General features: G+C 34.9%; 1 protein-coding gene, 1 long non-coding RNA gene and 1 pseudogene across 2 annotated transcripts; 2 read left to right on the top strand and 1 right to left on the bottom strand.

Annotated features, from left to right (window-relative positions):
- Positions 1 to 333: 333 nt before the first annotated feature.
- Positions 334 to 5,898, bottom strand: LOC141668647 (LL-diaminopimelate aminotransferase, chloroplastic-like). The gene is made up of 10 exons (XM_074475611.1): positions 5,714 to 5,898; positions 5,544 to 5,617; positions 4,321 to 4,388; positions 3,914 to 4,030; positions 3,532 to 3,594; positions 3,339 to 3,443; positions 3,112 to 3,162; positions 2,460 to 2,780; positions 1,663 to 1,869; positions 334 to 846 (listed from the first exon to the last, which is right to left on the bottom strand). The coding sequence occupies exons 1-10, from the start codon at positions 5,806 to 5,808 to the stop codon at positions 553 to 555; spliced, it is 1,395 nt and encodes a 464-aa protein (XP_074331712.1). The 5' UTR covers positions 5,809 to 5,898; the 3' UTR covers positions 334 to 552.
- Positions 5,899 to 9,021: 3,123 nt separating this feature from the next.
- Positions 9,022 to 11,168, top strand: LOC141666355 (plasma membrane ATPase 2-like; annotated as a pseudogene).
- A 1,166-nt stretch (positions 11,169 to 12,334) lies between these two features.
- On the top strand, positions 12,335 to 12,974 carry LOC141664113 (uncharacterized). The gene is made up of 3 exons (XR_012551838.1): positions 12,335 to 12,445; positions 12,593 to 12,682; positions 12,769 to 12,974. It is a non-coding gene; the product is annotated as an uncharacterized LOC141664113 (long non-coding RNA).
- The last annotated feature ends 5,189 nt before the right edge of the window (positions 12,975 to 18,163 follow it).

Here is an 18,163-nt window from a genome sequence, read left to right as displayed (position 1 = left end):
GACTTTCTTAATAATGAGTCGAACATATGTTGTTCGCAAACATTCTGGATCGACAAGTCAATTCAAGTGTAACAAGTCAAGTTTGAGTCAATTCGAGCCATTCAAGTTTAACAAGTCGAGTTTGAGTCAATCTCGAGACAAAAATCTACGAAGCTCTCACTAAATGCGTCAGGTAGCTAATTAGCAGAGCAAAAATTCAAAGATTTATCAAACTAATCTTTTCGAGTATTCCCAAAACAATAAAAGTAAAGTTTGATCAATTGTTATTGATCAATTCAAGATGATAGAACATAGGACATTTACGGAAAGTTCTAGTTATCGAGTTTTGAGAAGGAATGTAAGAACGGTAATTATTGATGCAGAGGCTAGGATCATCACCAATCATTTAACCAAAAATATTGTGTAAATGCCTTGTTACCTACGAGAACAAATATTCAAGCACAATTCTTTTGAAAATAACTTGACTTCTCATCAAATACACTGAATAGATATCAAAATTGTACAAATCCAGAAAATCAAGAATAATTCAGATGCAGGCATGTGGGTGTTTGTTTACTTGTATAGTTGCTTAAATCTTCTACATGCTTCCACAACATTATCCCGATGACCGAAGGCACTTACCCTGACAAAACCTTCACCGCCAGGTCCAAAACCACTTCCAGGCGTAGTAACGACATGCGTCTTCTCAAGAATCTCGCTAAAAACGTCCCATGAACTTTGGCCAGGAAAGTGGACCCATACATATGGAGCATTCTTTCCTCCATACACTTTAAAACCAAGTGAATCAAATGTCTCCATTATAATATTGGTATTCTCCTTATAGAACCCAATCACCTCTTGCATAGCCTTGATATAAGCAAAAAGAAAAAAAGGATGAATTTCCATGAATATATCAATAGCATGTCAATTTCTATCGTTGCACTTGACTTTCCAGGAAAAACAGACTCCAGAAAACAGGTTTCATCACCCTATATTAGATAAGGTACATTCCGCTTTTTAGTTTTAGAGACTTGGTAATTTAGGTGCACGGTGAAAACAGCACAACCCCAAAAGTGTTTATAAAAGATGAACAATCGATAGTCTGCATCGATTTCTACTCCCAGTCAGTTCAGTATTACTCCTTCCATCCCAAATTACTTGTCCATTTCGACAATTACGCGTAATTTACGGTATCTTGACCGCATACCTCCTTCGATTATTTTAAAAAAAAAAAATTGTGAATAAAAATTTAAATCTTAAACTTCTATTCAGAAAAAGAATTTTTTTTTGCGTTTTTGTGAGTATTATGGGAATATTTATAAGTTTGAACCGGCAGAACTATTCTAATTTCAACCAGGGGCAACTAAATATATGTACATCCTTATAACCACACACTATGCAATTATAAATTCCCATTTTCTCTTCAGGTCAAGATGCTCAACCACCTTTTAAACAGACTACTTCCTTCCTTGATGCATTATATAGAATATCTTGTAATGAAGGTAGAATGAAGAGTCCGAGTAACATAGCTTCCTTTTAACCACAACACTATCAGATTCTAGATTCCCATATTCTCTTCTGGCCGAGAACACGAGATGCTCACCCTCCTTTTAAACAGACTATTTCTTTCCTAAATGTGCTATATTGAAAATCTTGCGATAAAGATTGTATATTGAATCTTACCTCAAGGCCCTCTGGTGAAAGACAGGCTAAACCACCGGCTTGGGATATGTTAGAGGCTCCATTGAAGCAAGTACAAACAATTCGATTGAAGTCCTTGGCCACAGGAAATCCATCAGAAAATAACAGATCTTTAGGAACTACGGTCCAACCTAGGCGCACTCCAGTAAATCCAGCATATTTGGAAAATGACGCAGTCTCAATTGCAACCTGAAACATTCAAAACTCAATCCGTTCACTGAACATACAAGCCAGCTTTATATCCCATAAAATACTATCTTTATTCATCCTTTGGACAGAAAGTCATTACTACAGGCTCATCGAGCTTAAGACCGACTTGTGACAACACTTTAAGGACCCAGGCAGGTTGTAATACCAAAGACGTACACAAATAATAGTCATATCAATTCAATTATTCATATAGTTGGTACTTTTATCTTCTACGATTGACCAAAACTTGCGCGAGACGGCATTGGATTACATTGTATTTCTATTTAGTCAATATTAATTAAAAGAAGATATTATTACCTATACCAATTCAATATACAATTTTTACTTGGTTTGCAAAACAGATTTTGGCCATTTAGCCCATTACTTCAGTCAAATAAACATAATGAGAATAGATAGCAAGTGGAAGAAATTCGATATAGCATATAATACGAGACACTAATTGCATACATCTAAAGATATCTATTTCTTTGAGTTATGACATGAGTGTTCAATGTAAAAAGCTATGGATTATAACATAGAAGAGAAATAAACTTTTGTGAGTAAATTTTTAAGTGGCAGTTAAAGCTAACCTCTGTTGCTCCAGGGATTTCAAATATTGACTTTGGGTAATCATCGGACATGTACATTGCATATGCAGAATCATAGACAATGATTGACCCGTTCTTCTTAGCAAACTGTACCAATTGAGTCAGTTGCTCTCTCGATGCAGCAGCACCAGTTGGATTGTTAGGCGAGCAGAAAAAAATGATGTCAGTTCTAGAAACAGTAGATAAATCAGGAAAGAAGCCATTTTCTGGTGTACATCTCATATATTCAATGTTGGAGAACTTCTCAACATCCTTCTGGTACTGACCGGTCTGACCCATAATGACACTTGAATCAACATAGGCCTGCAATAGAGAAGTATAAAAGCTGATAACTCAAATGCCAGATGAGATCTTCCTTTTTTATCAGAGTCTTTGAGCTTTTAATCTAGAAATTACTATGTATAAAAGATTTAAGGGCAAACAAGCAGATGAGCACAAAATCTTAGCTAATATATGTAATAGATGGATAAACAATCCTGTCATCTATGAATTCAGACACTATATGATCAAACCAATAGCATATTGTCATCATTAGTACAAAATAAGGATTTAGAATTCAAGTATCAAATGAATACTCAGTTGAAGAGAGATATAACAACTTCATACTACTAGAGAAGTGGAAAGTATTATTCACCGGGTATGATGGGTCTTGTACAGCTATTGTCACATTAGACCCAAAAACAACCTGCCACACAAGAATGAGAAAGTTAATTCATATTTTCCTAACAAGAAAAAGTAGAAATTCCTCTCATAAAAAGATTTTCACAAGATGCAGATACATACTCGGGTATGAAGATTATAGTGTACATACATACTGATGCTTTAAAATTAATTCAAACACAGATCAGAAACTCAACATACCTGAAGACGAGAAATGTCACACTTTGCACCATCAGATACAAACACATCATCTTGCTCTATCCCAAGGTTGGCATAATAAGCCGAACATATTGCCGCTCTCAGTGGCTGAAATGAATTTGATTTGTACCGTCATACATACTGAAGTGCATTAGAATGAAATTTTGTAAACAGTCATTAAGGTAATACGACATACTTTTTCACCTTGTTCTGCTCCATATCCACTGTAACCCTCTAGCGTTGAAAGAGCGTAAGCTTTCTGTCAAAGTAAAACTTGGAATTAGATTCAATACAAACAAGTAAAAAAAAATCATAGTTTAGCTTATTACCGTAATATAATATTCCTTTACATTAGTTTCAACAAGAAAAGACTCGACAAATTTTTCCAGTAGCCTCTAGGTAAACAGATCTATATGTTTGAATAATGCATTAGAAAATAATTTTGAAAAGAAATGCTCTAAACCTCGAGTAAAAGCATCAAAACAATGTAAAAATGACTTTCAAGTAGATATTATAACATGGCGTCTATTGTCTTACGAATAAAAGTGTGTATAAGCATTGGCAGGCCAGAACTATACCTTAGCCATAGCAGAAGTGATAACTTCTGGAATAGGTTCAGTAGTGTCACCAATTCCTAGGCTTATCACTTGTGCGTCAGGGTACTTCAATAAATGAGCAGCCTTCCTTCGTGCTACCTATTTTCCAGGGAGACACAATAAACGATCAATTATCACATTCAACAAAACGAGAGTGCCATTTATTTGCAACGCAATATGCTAAATATGAAAGGGTGCTATCAAGTAAATGAGGACTGCATTTACTGATCATCGATGAAATAGTTCCAAATAAGAAGATGACATTATCAAAAGCAAGAGCTGGCAAACAGTCTTCTAGAAAATCAACTTATAACCACCATCAACAATATTCAACAGAGAATAACTTATTCCCTACCAAATATTGCATTACGACAAGTAAAATAACAAACCTCTGGAAAGAGATAACCAGCTTGAAGTTTACCAATATTGGAATTACGAGAAACCTTAGTCGTGTAAGCTACACAAAACGCAAAGCATTAGTTCCCATAAAAGAAGGTAAATTAGCAAATAAGCATCTATAAATATCGACTTCTTAAAACAAAAGCTTTGGCAAAAGGCTACCCTCTATGACGAAGGGATCAAAATTCAAAAGTAAAGGTAAGCATGTGACTTTTAACATAATTACAACCTATATTTTCCTTTCTTTACCATTCCCTTTGATTTCTTTTAATAAATCACTTCTCTCAAAAACAATAATAGACTAAATATCTTGAATTTGAGACGGCAGAAATCTATAATGAAGGTCTAATAAATATCTTCCAAAAGATAAAAACTTGCACAGAACAAGTCTAGACTGCCATCTGACACTTTTTAATTAAATTGTATTTCCTAAAAACTATTCTTTATTTTTTATTTTATGGTTCCTCCAAAGATATAATTCAATGTGCCAGACAGTTCTAGCACAACTGTTAAACTAAATAGAAGCATCGATAACCACTTCCAGCAAACCGCTACTTGACCCGCATACAAATACCTCATACCACAACTCTTACAACTTCAACACACAATTATAAAACATAAAAATCATCTTTAAAATCCGCCACCATTTCAAGATACATTACAAACTTGCAACACATAAATCTAAGATTTTAACATCAATAACCACTTTCCATCACATTCCAACTTCACCCGCATAAAAATACCTCCTAACACAACTCTTGAAACTTACACACAATTATGAAACATACAAATCCCATCTTTACAATCTGCCACCATTTCTTGACACATTACATACTTACAACCCGTAAATTCAAGAATTCAACATCAATAACCACTTCCAACAAAAACGCAACTTGACCCGCATAAGAATACCTCATACCACAACTCTTGCAACTTAAACACACAATTACGAAACATAAAAATCCCATCTTTACAATCTGCCACCATTTCTCGGTGCATTACTTACAACCCATAAATTCAGGACTTCAACATCAATAACCACTTACAGCAAAACCGAAACTCGACCCGCATAAAAATACCTCATAACACACCTCATACAACTTCAATACACAATAACAAAACATAAAAATCCCATCTTTACAATCTTCCACCATTTCTTGATACATTCTACACACACAACACATAAATTCAAGAACTTTAACATAAAAATTACCAGTCTTTTCAGCAGGTGTAGCAACACACTTACAAATCCCACTAGTCTTAGCTGAAATCCATACATTCTTAACTCTACAACACCATAAAATAAAAATTAACCAAAATAAAAATATTAAAAATGGGTTCTTGAAAAAAATAAAAAATGACCAAGAAAATAAAAAAAAATACCTGAATGTAGTGGATAATTTGTTGGGTTGGCCTAAAAAAGAAGAAGTTGATGATTGAATTGAAGTGGGTACATGATTGTTTGGAATTACAGACATTTTTCAAGTTGTGCAGTGGAGTAATGGAAGTGGCTAGTTTAGAAAACCCTAGCTTAAAAATGCTAGACTTGCTCAGTTAAGGGCCTGTTTGGATGGATATTTTTGGTTAGCTTGTAGCCTTTGTACAACAATACTGTTTTCTAATTTTTTACAAAATACTTCACAAAGTTTTTAAAATAAGATAAAACATGATTTCAAACAAAAAAGTTTAAAAATGGTTTGGACTGTTGCGAAACAAATATTAATTATATTAGCTTAAAACCCGTGCGATGGACGGGTTCCGTTAATATTTATATTTTTTATTTATATTTTATATGATTTTATTGAAATTCTAACATAAATAAATAAATACGTTAATTAATAACAATATAATTATAATTTGATTGTGTATAACTTTAAGTTAAATCAAATAGTATAGTATAAAATAGTATATGTTTGATGAAATTTGAACCATTAACCTTATTTATAAATAATAATTAAATGTTTGATGTTGGCGGGATTCGAATCTGTGAACTTGGTTAGTGTATTTATTTATAAATATTAATTTAAATGTTTGTTGTTGGCAGGATTCGAACCTAAAAATTTATTTGTAATTTTATAAACAATAATAAAAATGTTTGTTGTTAGCGGGATTCGAACCTGGAAACTTGGCTGGTGTATTTTTTTTAGTATTCAGATCTAACAGTTATGATCATTTGGTTAAGAGATATGACGGTCGTGATCGAAAAGGATAACCAAAAACAGGGTTAACCAAACTACAAATTATACCCCTGTTCGGTTATTATAGTTTAGTATAGATAGATTATATAGAGAGCATATAAAAAAGAGATAGAATAATAATTTCACTATGTTTTTATCTATGTTAAAAACTCAAATATGAGGTCTATTTATCGGCAACTTGTAAAGTTAACAGTTATGAATCTAAAAGGTCAAAAGTCAAGGAGATGAAAAATCAAATGTTAATGTTTAGCATATTTTATGGTCATCCACTAATATACATAATAGTCCTCATTAGATGACACGTATTAACATCATGTATTGTTAAAATCTTATTAGGAAAAATTCCAGTGAAGGAAAAAAGTATATGTGTATTACATAATTTAATTTGAGAAATGTATCAAGTCTCCTCCTCATTTTAACATAAATTCTGAAATTTACACATTTCAATCTTGTTCACCAATTTTCTAAGGATGATGTAGAAAGTGTTTTAGTAAACAAATCTGTTGGATTTTTACACGAGCAAATCTGAAAAATATCAATTTCTCCCCTTTGTTGAAGTTAAGAGTGAAGAAGAATTTTGGATCAATATGTTTTGTTCGATCTTCTTTAATGTAGCTTTCTTTAGTTTGAGTGATACATGCTTCACTATCTTCAAATAGAACAGTGGGACTTTCCTTATCAATCGAAAAACCGCATAATTCTCGAATATGATGGATTAAAGATCTTAACCAAACGCATTCACGACTTGTTTCATAAAGTGTTAATAATTCAACATAATTCAAAGAAGTTACTGCAAGAATCTGCTTTGTAGATCGTCAAGATATTACAGTATCACCATGTGTGAATATGTAACATGTTTGTGATCTTTCTTTTTGCGGATGGGATTGAAATCCCGCATCTGCAATTCTGCATAATCAACTAATTTCAATTTTGAGTCCTTATAATAAAACAAATTCATAGCCATTGTTCCTCGAAGATATTTAGATATTTGTTTCACACCAGTTCAATATCTTCGAGTACGAGCCGAAATGCAATATCATAACATGTGCAATTGGCAAGATACATTAGTACGTCTTTTCATATAATGATTAATTTCAAACGGAATCAAAACATTATATGTTAGCAACCAGCCTTTGATAAATGCACTTTGTTTCTCTGATATTATATTCATGAAGCTTGCTTTCAATCTATTCGATAACACCATAGATAAAATTCGAACTACCACATTACATAAAGATATTGGGCGAAGATCTTGCAAGGTTTGTAAAACTGTTTTCTTTGGAATCAAACACACCACTGTATTCTTAACCCCAGTTGGAAGCCCCCCTGTTCGTAAGAACGTTTGACATAATCCCATCATATCATGCCTCAAAATATTCCAATAATCCTGGTAAAACGTTGGGTTCAATCCATCTTTCCCGGGTGATTTATCAGTATGCACAGAAAAATGTTGATGTCTTTACTTCTTCAGTTGTAATATCCGACACTAATGGCTCATTTTCAGTCTCTGTAATCCTATAATTTTCTCATGTTGTGTCAAACTCCCATCTAATAACGTGCTTTGAAATAACATTTCAAATTAGGTCTCAACCACCTCATGAACCCCCTCATTTGTATCTCGCCATTCACCATCATCTCCCTTTATTCTTTCCGAACAATTACATTTTCTTCGAGTAGATGCATACTTGTGAAAAAATTTAGTATTTTGGTCTCCCTCCCGTAAACATAATTGCTTGGCACGTTGTTTCCAATACCTCTCCCGCTTATCCGGTAAATCCAAATATTCCCAACTCGCCGCATTATAATTTTGAATGCCCTGTATATCCCTTCTAGAGATGAATTTACAAAGTCTCTCCTTACATTCTCTAATCTTTCGTGCGTACTCCTGGGTCACACCACCATTTCATTCCTCCAACCTTAGAGAACAAAATTATATTTTATCCATTAACTTCAGTCCTTTCGCACGTTCCCAACTGTTATTAACCAAGTTCAAGCACTTTGTTTCCTTGATCCATACATTTTTAAAACAAAACTTCTTACTCTTCGTGACATAGACTTTTTATGCTACTGCAAGTATAACCGAAGATGGTCTGAATGTGCTACATCTAAAATCCTTACTTTCACATATGGGAATAAATCAATCCATCGTTCTTGAGTCATTAACCCCTTGTCCAGCCTTCCTTGAACCCAATTATACTTGTCTCTCGATATTTTCCAAGTATATTTATCACCAACATAACCCAATGCATATAGCTGACATGTATTTAGCACATTTGTAAACCCAATAATAAAGCTCAAGAATGCATTTGACCTCCTTGTTTTTCATTGTCAAACGTCAAATCATTGAAATTACCAATTATACACCAAGGAGATTTGATCTATTTGCCAAAGTATACAGTAAGTTCCATGATTCCCGACACCTCCCACCCATAAAATTAATAAAACGATTCATTCCAACTTTAACCATACAACTCCCTTCATTATTTCGTAGTAATGCAAGCCCTCCAGTATGCCCATCCGCATCAGTTACCCAACAACCAGCGAAATTTAATCTCTTACACTGTTCAAGTACAGTCTTTTTACTTGATGAGTAACATTTCTAAGAAAATAAATTGTCCATGAGTTGCCCAGTCCACGACAATTTCATGCTACAAGACTCATTGATCTAGGCGGACATGTAGATCAGTACCCACCTCTAACAAGTTTTTTGGCCTACACTACTAGAAAAAGTAGAATAGACATCACCTCTTAGACATCAGTTGCTTTTTTGACCGATGTAAAAGGTATTTTCTACATCGGTTTTTGGCAACCGATGTCTTTTGTTGTTATAAACATCAGTTTTTTAGCCCAACCGATGTTATATGTCTGTTTTAAAAAAATTAATCAACGCACCTTCCCCGTTCCCCCCTTAACCAAATTATTCATTCCCTCCAAGTGTTTCCCCCCTTGTTTTTTGACTTAGCAAAATTTTCCCCCTTTTTTCACCCACATCTTCCCCTCTTTTTTATTAAAAAAATTAAAATTAAAATCAAAAACTGAAAACAAAAACAAACAAAAAACGTATTCATCATTTCATCACTCTCTCATCTCTCAGTTCATCGCTCTCTCATCTCCCATTTTATCCCTCAATCAGCTCTCATTTCACCTTCCTCTCGTTTCTCTTTCTCACTCACTGAAACTCACCCCTCTATGAAGAACCCTAAATATCACCTCTGGCTCTCAGTCATCTCTCCCGACTATTTTTATGTGCTTTGTGTGCTCTCTGTGCTCGCTCTCTGTGCTCTCTCACCTCTCTCTTTTGGACAGAGTTTGAATTGGGTAAGGTCAAGTCTGAGTTTAAAGGTTAGATGTGAGATTAAAGCTTGGAGGTCGAGCATAAATTGGGTAAGATTAACCCTAATTTTTCACTTAGAGGTTTCATTTTAAAACCCTATTTTTTAAATGATTGGTTAAATGTTTGAATTGAGCATGTTAATCTTTTATGCTTTTAGTTGAGTAATTGCTTGAATTATGTATGTGGGTATCAATTCTGATGTATATGTGGGTATATGTTTTTGTTTTGATTTTTGATTTATAAGTATTTATATTATTCCGTCACCCTTTATACAATACTGAGGAATCACGAAATTAGTTTAATTTATATAGTTGATCCGAACATTCATATTCTATTTCCAATTAATCGAGTTCTTTCCTGTTGGAGCATAACGATGCTTCTGATTTTCTTACTTATACAAAATGGCGACTGGTTGATTTTTAGTATCCATATATAATGATAGTGAGAACACATATATGTTTGAGTTTGTATTAGAAGGCTTCACTACTTGTAATATGTACTTACTTATCCCTTTCCTGTTATTGATGTCTTCTTTGTCATTGCAGGTGTTTGTTAAGGGAGTGGACAAGGACGACGTAGTACTAATGGCTGCAAGAGCATCGAGGTTAGAGAATCAAGATGCAATTGATGCTGTTATCGTTACAATGTTGGCAGACCCTAAACAGGTATTTTTAGATGTTGTTAGATAATAGAGATGTTCCTCTTGTGATGCGAAGCAGCTAAATTATACTTGAATTCATGTTTTACTGAAGGCACGAGCTGGAATAACTGAGATTCATTTTCTACCATTTAATCCAACTGACAAAAGAACAGCACTGACATACATTGACAAAGCTGGTACAATGCATAGAGTTAGTAAATGTGCACCAGAGCAGGTAAAACTAGTTCTTGTAGTCTAAAGGTATCGGAGAAATTTCAGAGAATGGATTTGATAAGTTTGTTTGGTCTGGTGTTATGTAGATTCTTGACCTGGCACACAACAAAATCCAAAATTGAAAAGAAGGTACATTCAGTAATTGACAATTTTGCAGAACATGGACTTTGATCACTGGGGGTTGCTCGTCAGGTAACTGATAAAGATCTCATAGACAATAGCTTAAGTACTTTTGATGCAAATGTTTATGTTAGTGTACTTAATTTTTTTTTCGGTTTCTTTCTACAGGAAGTGCATGAGCGCAACAAAGACAGTTCTGGCGGGCCTTGGGAGTTCATTGCACTTCTTCCTCTCTTTGATCCACCTCGTCATGATAGTGCTGAAACAATTAGAAGAGCTCTGGAACTTGGTGTCAGTGATATTCTCCATTAGTAGTTGCAATTTCAAAAATCAGGTACTATGATATCGTATTTGTTTAAATAAATATTTTATGTGCTTATCTATACAGTGGTAAAAGCATGGAGAACGCTATGCGTGCTTGTTGCAAAGGAATAAAGATTGGGAAAATTCTAATCCATCGTGATGGTGATAATGGTAAACAGGTATAGTGTTCTAATTTCTAATTTTATTTCTTTGAGTGTGTTTAACACTTTTTGCTGTTGAATTTTTTGCTCCTTGGTTTCTGAATAACATTCATTTGTATATTTACAGCTTATATACGAAAAACTTCCAAAAGATATCTCAGAACGACATGTCTTGCTCTTGGATCTAGTTCTTGGAACTGGTAATATTTGTTGCATATCAAGAGAGTGAGGGAGGGGGATTCCTTTTACTTTCACTTGTTTTCTGAAGTTATTACAAAATAACAAACTTCATTATTTTAATCTTATATCTGTAAGTGTTATAAGTAAATTGTTTGCATTTACAGTTATGCCTTAGAGTTCCCTTGTCACTGATTCATTTGTCATTGATTCGTATAGGCTCCTGAAGGAATACATTGTGTCAGCAAGAGGTTCCCTACGCTTAAAATAGTTACTTCAGAGATTGATGTAGCATTAAATGAAGAGTTTCGTGTAATACCGGGTATGGGGGAGTTTGGAGATCGTTACTTTGGTACCGATGATTGATTACTCATAAGAGTGATATAAAATCGATATATCTGAAAACCATAAATTTATGTTATAATTTCTTTAATTATTTGTATCACATTGGACTTGTTCTAATTCAAGAATCATTTGTGGCGAGGTTATTTTGTTGGGAAGGCAATTTGGAGTCATTTTAAATGTCAAAACTAAGACTTTTGGGACATCACTTGTTTATAATAAAGTATCAGGGCGTTTCACGAGAGATGATGTGAACTCTGAACTTTGAAGTATTTAGTTTTCACTTTTTTAGGGTGCCAAGATATTTTCTTTTCATATAGAGCTTTCTACTTGTGTAATATAAATATTGCTTGTGTCATCAGACAGTTGGTATTTCTTTCACCATATTAATCTGATGTAGGATAGATATATCCGCTACTGAGTTGCATACATTTTAAAAGGCATTTACCTACAGTTTTTAGGATCTGAAAATGATACAATTCATCTGTTGTATTCATAAGTTGTTTGCTTCATTTATATTTCAGTTTTCTGTAATATAATTTCAGGATCGGTATATGCTGGAGTTGATTTCTGCAAGAAATTGTGTGGAGTCTCGATTGTTCGAAGGTGAGCGCTGAGGAATCTTTAAAACAAAAGAGTATTCTGTTTAAGACTTCTGTTTTGTTAGTCATGCTATGAAGGAGTTGATTACATATTTCAACATTCCCTTCTTTTAAACATATATGAAACTCCAATATTATGTTACACCAGCAGGGAAGGGATTCACTACTGCACCAGGCGATTGAATTACTCATACAGAAGGGAGTACCGGAATCCCATATTATATTTCTTAATCTTATATCTGTAAGTGTTATAAGTAAATTGTTTGCATTTACAGTTATGCCTTAGAGTTCCCTTGTCACTGATTCAATTGTCATTGATTCGTATAGGCTCCTGAAGGAATACATTGTGTCAGCAAGAGGTTCCCAACGCTTAAAATAGTTACTTCAGAGATTGATGTAGCATTAAATGAAGAGTTTCGTGTAATACCGGGTATGGGGGAGTTTGGAGATCGTTACTTTGGTACCGATGATTGATTACTCAGAAGAGTGATATCAGCAATTATCTTGGTGTTTACTCTCGAAGGACGTACCACACCAGCCTATGTAATATAGAGTTAGAGAGTGTAAATGTAGATTAACTCGTGCACACAAGTGAGTTTGTATTTTGTCTTTTATCTAGCAATTATGTTGGAGGAAGCTTTGAGTTTTGCATATATATATAAAATCTTTGGCTACTGCATGAGGAATGTGATGTATGATATTCTTAATTGTTTAATGGTATTATTAACCCAGAAACCTGACAGTTTAAGTTTGATTCTGGCATTCAAGTGTTTGGGACCCGTACATATGATTATTGTCATCATACGGGACGAGGCTACATGAGCTTTACTAAGGAGTGGGAAGATGCAGAAGAACGAGGGGGTTCCTCAAATGATATTTTACATGCTATTGTCGGTACCAAGTCAAATTCTTTGTATAGACAGTAGTAGAATATATGAATGGATATGTGTAGTACTTGATATTTGGATTAGACGAATCTGTTGTACCTGATGTTTGAATATTGATTGTTAGATTTATAGATGACTGGTATTATACAGCAATTGGTTTTGGTACTTCATTGGTTTTTGGAATCTATAGTTTTAAAATATGCATTAATAAAACAGGTACAAACATCATTACAATGGAAAATGATGTCTGTCAAAGCTTAATACATCATTTCTAGTGGACCATTAACATCAGTAAAAACTGATGTTAAATACTACAACAACAAAAAATTATTAAAACAAAAAACTGATGTTATTAAGTATTATAGACATCAGTTTGTTACAAATAGACATTGGTTACCAATTAAGAACCGATGTCAAAGGTATTGTTAACATCGGTTTTTGATGAAAACTGTTGTTACTGGTACTAGTAACATCAGTTTATTGGTTAAATTGAAAGATTTTGCTTAGCTCATATATATTTAAATTGATAAAAATATCATATTCTGATGACATATGAAGATTAGATATGCATGAGAAATTTAATATCAAGATATAGAAATCGGTTTTAAACAAAGAACTTGTTATTCCTAGTGGACTAACAATGAGATTTACAGAAGGGGTTGAATATAAATCTCAAAACTTTTTCAAGTTTTGAGCAGTTTATGAAAGTTGTGTGTTCAAGAAGAACAAGTGTGTGAATTGCTTTAAGCTAATACAGACAGATATATATTCAAGCACAAATGTAAAGAACACAACAGACCTTAAAAACTTTTCTGGTGGATTTGTTGTTCCACCAGAGATGGTATTTTAGAAAATCTGTGATTAAACAATGTTGATCACAGCTGCATCCTAGTACAAACTAGATGAATTTTCTCTCAATATTTTTCTAAACAGCTCTGGAAAATCTCACATCTAATTACTAGCTTCTACTTGGTTTATATATTACCAAGTATACAAGTGAAGAACAATATAAAATACAGTAATAAAATAAGATCTTCACTTGCTTCTTTTCCTGTTCACTCCAGTACTTTGTTGACTATTGCATCTTTGTACTAGAGAAGAACGACTGCTTTTTCTGTTGTTCCTGAAATTCGGCTACCACATCTCAGTTGTCTCTATCAACCCATGTGCCTCTGTTTGTAGGTACAACTACCCCTTATCAACGGCTAATCATCAGAACATCCGTTGAAGCTTTCATCCGTTGATGCACTCATCCGTTGAAGGATGTTATCCGTTGAAGCTTTCATCCGTTGATGCACTCATCCGTTGAAGGATGTTATCCGTTGATGACTTTATCCGTTGAAGCTTTAGAGACATCCGTTGAAGCTTAGCTTCTCATCCGTTGAAGGTCTTTAAGTCATCCGTTGATACCACTTCACTTATACAAAATTACAAGGCATGAAGTATTTACAATTGGCCTTCCTATCTGCATATCATCTAGTAGTCAACATGACTCATAGTTTCTCTCAACTTCCAAGAATTACATTTTAAATACAGAGACTGAAATATGCTACAACACTAGACTTATTTCTAAGTAAAGCTACACCATCAACGGATAGCCAAAGTGGTCTTATCCGTTGAGGCTACATACACTAAATTTCTACTTAAGTATTTTGTTAAACATATAATCAAACTAATGCACATACATTCCTAACAATCTCCCCCTATTTATGTCTATAAGAATTGTAGGCATAAATTCAGGGTTAACTTGATGATAACAAAACACTTAACAGATATATGAATTGAAACTAAGTAGAAATTTAAAAATGCTGCAAAAGTGTATGTACTAGGAGATAATTGAAGATTTACAGTGTTTCCAAGGACACTCCTTTAGTCTGAGCAAATCATCTTTTTCTTCTTTGTTCCCTGGTTTTCTTTCCTAGCCTTTTGTCATTTTCCTCAATTTGGAGTTGGAGTTGTCTGAAGAATTCAGCTTCATCTTCAACACTGACATCCAACTTAGATTGCATTTCTCTGAGAGTTTCATTGCTGGCAATCTTGAGTTGGTCTTCAAGTCTGAAAAATCTTCTGACTCCTTTATCATCTCTAAATTCCATCAACCAATGAGGTGATTTGAGAATTTTCATTTCCCTTTCTTGAATGAGTAAAGTCCTGGGTAAAGCATTGGGCTCCCTCCAAGTTTTCCTTATATTGGCTATCTTGTTGAGAATTTCAGTCTTGGCAGTTCTGGTAAAGCCAGAATCCTTTTGTATAGCTGAATAGACTCTAATCAAGGTAGAGTAGCCTTCATCCAGAATCCTGTGGAGAGGCCATGTTCTTTCCCCAGCTCCTTTATATCTGAACACTAATCTCTCTGGTAACTGTCTGTAGGCAGCTATTCCCCTTACATCCTCCAGCTCATCCAGATAGAGTTCAATGTCTGAAATTTCTTTTATGTCACAGATGTGAACATAATCATCTTTAGAAATGGGTGACTTAGGCTTAGGTTTTTGTTTTTGAGTGAATTTCTTAGAGGTTATGGGAGGTGTAGATTTTGGTTTTCTTTTATGTTTCTTTGGTAGTGGAAGAGTGGTTAGAAAGGTAGGCAATTTGATAGTGTCCCAATCAATAGGTTCCTCTTTTGGAATGATTGGTTCACCATGGATGTTTATTGTGGGATCAGCAACAAGGGGTTCAGGTATGGAAGGTAGTGGTTTAGATATAGATTTGGTTACTTCAGTGTTATCTCCACTCCTTCTATGTGCCTTGGCCTTTCTTCTGTTTCCCTTCTGCCATTCCTCTCTTTCTTCCACACTCTCACCAAATATACTCCCTAAAACCTCATCTAGGTTTGTAGTCTTGTCTTCACCCCTGACTTCAATCCCTTTTTCTTTTTCAACTAGACTTGACTTTAGCTGTTGTTCAAGCTTTGCTTGTGCTCTTTTGTCAGCCTTTAATTGCTTGTCTTCTTCCTTCTTGGCTATTGAGAATTTGGGATGTCCTTGCATCACACATATGCTCTTTCCCTCTCTAATGATAATAGCTCTATTTCTCCTTACAGCCTCATCCATGGTCTTTTTGAGATAAGCAATACTTCTGCCTAAAATCTTGTTCTCATCAGCTTTTGGAGGAGGAAAGTCCACTTCTTTTAAAGGATTCTTTGTTGAGTCCTTATTGGATCTTTCATTGGGCTTGAGAATTATAGCTTGTAGTTCTTTGGAAGAAGCTTCTCCATCCTTATGACTCCCTACTGGCATGAGCTCCATGTTGATTGGTTCAATTTTTGTGCTGTATTTCACAGATGTTGATTTGTCTTCTGTAGAACCAAACAACAGTTGCAACCTTTCATCAATTCTCCTCCTTTGCTCTTTCACTTGAATTTCAGCTGCTGCTAGCTGAATCAAATCAATTCCATCAGGCTTGCCCTTGATTTGAATGATTGGAGAAGTAGTGATGGCAGGAACTAGCACTTTAGATATGTTGACTTTTGTAGATGGCTCTCCTTCCCCTTCCCTTTTACTCTCCCCCTTTTTGTTATCATCAAGGAGAGGGGTCAAGCCTTGTGCTTTTGCCAGCTGCATTAGGAGACTGGTTTGAGATTGTTGATTGTGAAGAATGGTGGCCACAGAATTTTCAATAACTTGAACTCTGTCTTCTAACTTGGCCAACCGTTTTTCAGTAACAGATTCTTTCTTCAATCTCAAAACCAAGTCCTGCAATGTACCATAGGGCATGACTGAATCCAATTTTTCTGAAGTATAGGTTTTCAAGTCAGCAATATCCTTCCTGAGATCATCCATACTCAGATTCTGCTTCACTTGCTGCAGCTTCATGAGATGCAGTGAGTCCAGGTGAGCTTGAAGGATAACCTTGATACTTGCATGTGAAGTATTCTGAATGGCCTGTTGAATAGTGTTGATTTGTTTGACTAAAGAGACATTGAATTCCCCTGATATGTACTCCTTAGTCAAGGCCCATTCAGGTAGATTTGGAATTGAACTAGGGCCTTCATCTCCCCCTAAGTTCATGCTTCCATCAAAAGAAATAGAGTCATCATCATCAGAATTTGCTCCAAATTCCTCAGATGGCTCACCAGCTGTAGAAGGCATTTTGTTAATGGCAGCTTTATCCCTTTGAAGAGATTCTGTTGTGTGCACTAGATGTAGTGACCTTTCTGCTTTCTCATTGCCCTGAGCAGCCAATAGTTGATAGGTTGTCACAGGATGAGTAAAAGTGTCAGCATCCAAGGAAATGTTATCAATTACAGCTTTGTAATGTTGCTGAAATTGTCTTTCCTTTTCAGCATCATCCACAATCATTGACTCATTAGCAATGGCTGGTTCCACCCTTGTATCTACTGTACCTGCTTTTCTCTCTTTTTCTCTATGTTCTTGCATCAGGGGCTCCCCCTGGCTCACACAACTCACTCCCTCACCTTCACCTACTAAGGTGGTACTCCACTCACTTACTTTTGCCATGCTGGAAGAAATAGCATGCATTTTTGAGCTCTCAATCTCTCCTTTTGCCTGGGAGCAACCCAGCCTCTCACTCAAATTGTCACTCCCTTCCCTCAATCCTAAGAGTGATTGCACAGTATTCATGTCTTCTACACTTGGGATTAATTCAGTTATTTGTGTAGAGACTGTCAACGGATGTGGAATATCCGTTGAAGGTGAAACTGATGTTATCAACGGATAACTGCTGTTAAGCTTATCCGTTGAAGAACAACCACTTGTCAACGGATGAGTGATATCCGTTGAAGAAGGAAAAGAAGTTGAAATTGAAAGTGATATAACTGTTGAATCTGTGTAGATTGATTTGAGATGTGGTGACACAGATCCTTCAATTATATCTGA

Source organism: Apium graveolens, chromosome 6 (assembly GCF_009905375.1).
Source record: "Apium graveolens cultivar Ventura chromosome 6, ASM990537v1, whole genome shotgun sequence".
NCBI lineage: Eukaryota > Viridiplantae > Streptophyta > Magnoliopsida > Apiales > Apiaceae > Apium > Apium graveolens.
The sequence above is the reverse complement of the archived record's forward strand: the minus strand, read 5'-3'. Positions and strand labels throughout refer to the sequence as shown.

Excerpts from the sequence above, each read along its gene's own strand:
- LOC141668647 (XM_074475611.1), bottom strand. The coding sequence starts at position 5,808 with ATGTCTGTAATTCCAAACAATCATGTACCCACTTCAATTCAATCATCA. Across the intron at positions 3,595-3,913 it reads TCACTTCTGCTATGGCTAAG|AAAGCTTACGCTCTTTCAAC; the intron begins GTATAGTTCTGG and ends TTACTTTGACAG. Across the intron at positions 2,781-3,111 it reads TACAAGACCCATCATACCCG|GCCTATGTTGATTCAAGTGT; the intron begins GTGAATAATACT and ends TCTCTATTGCAG.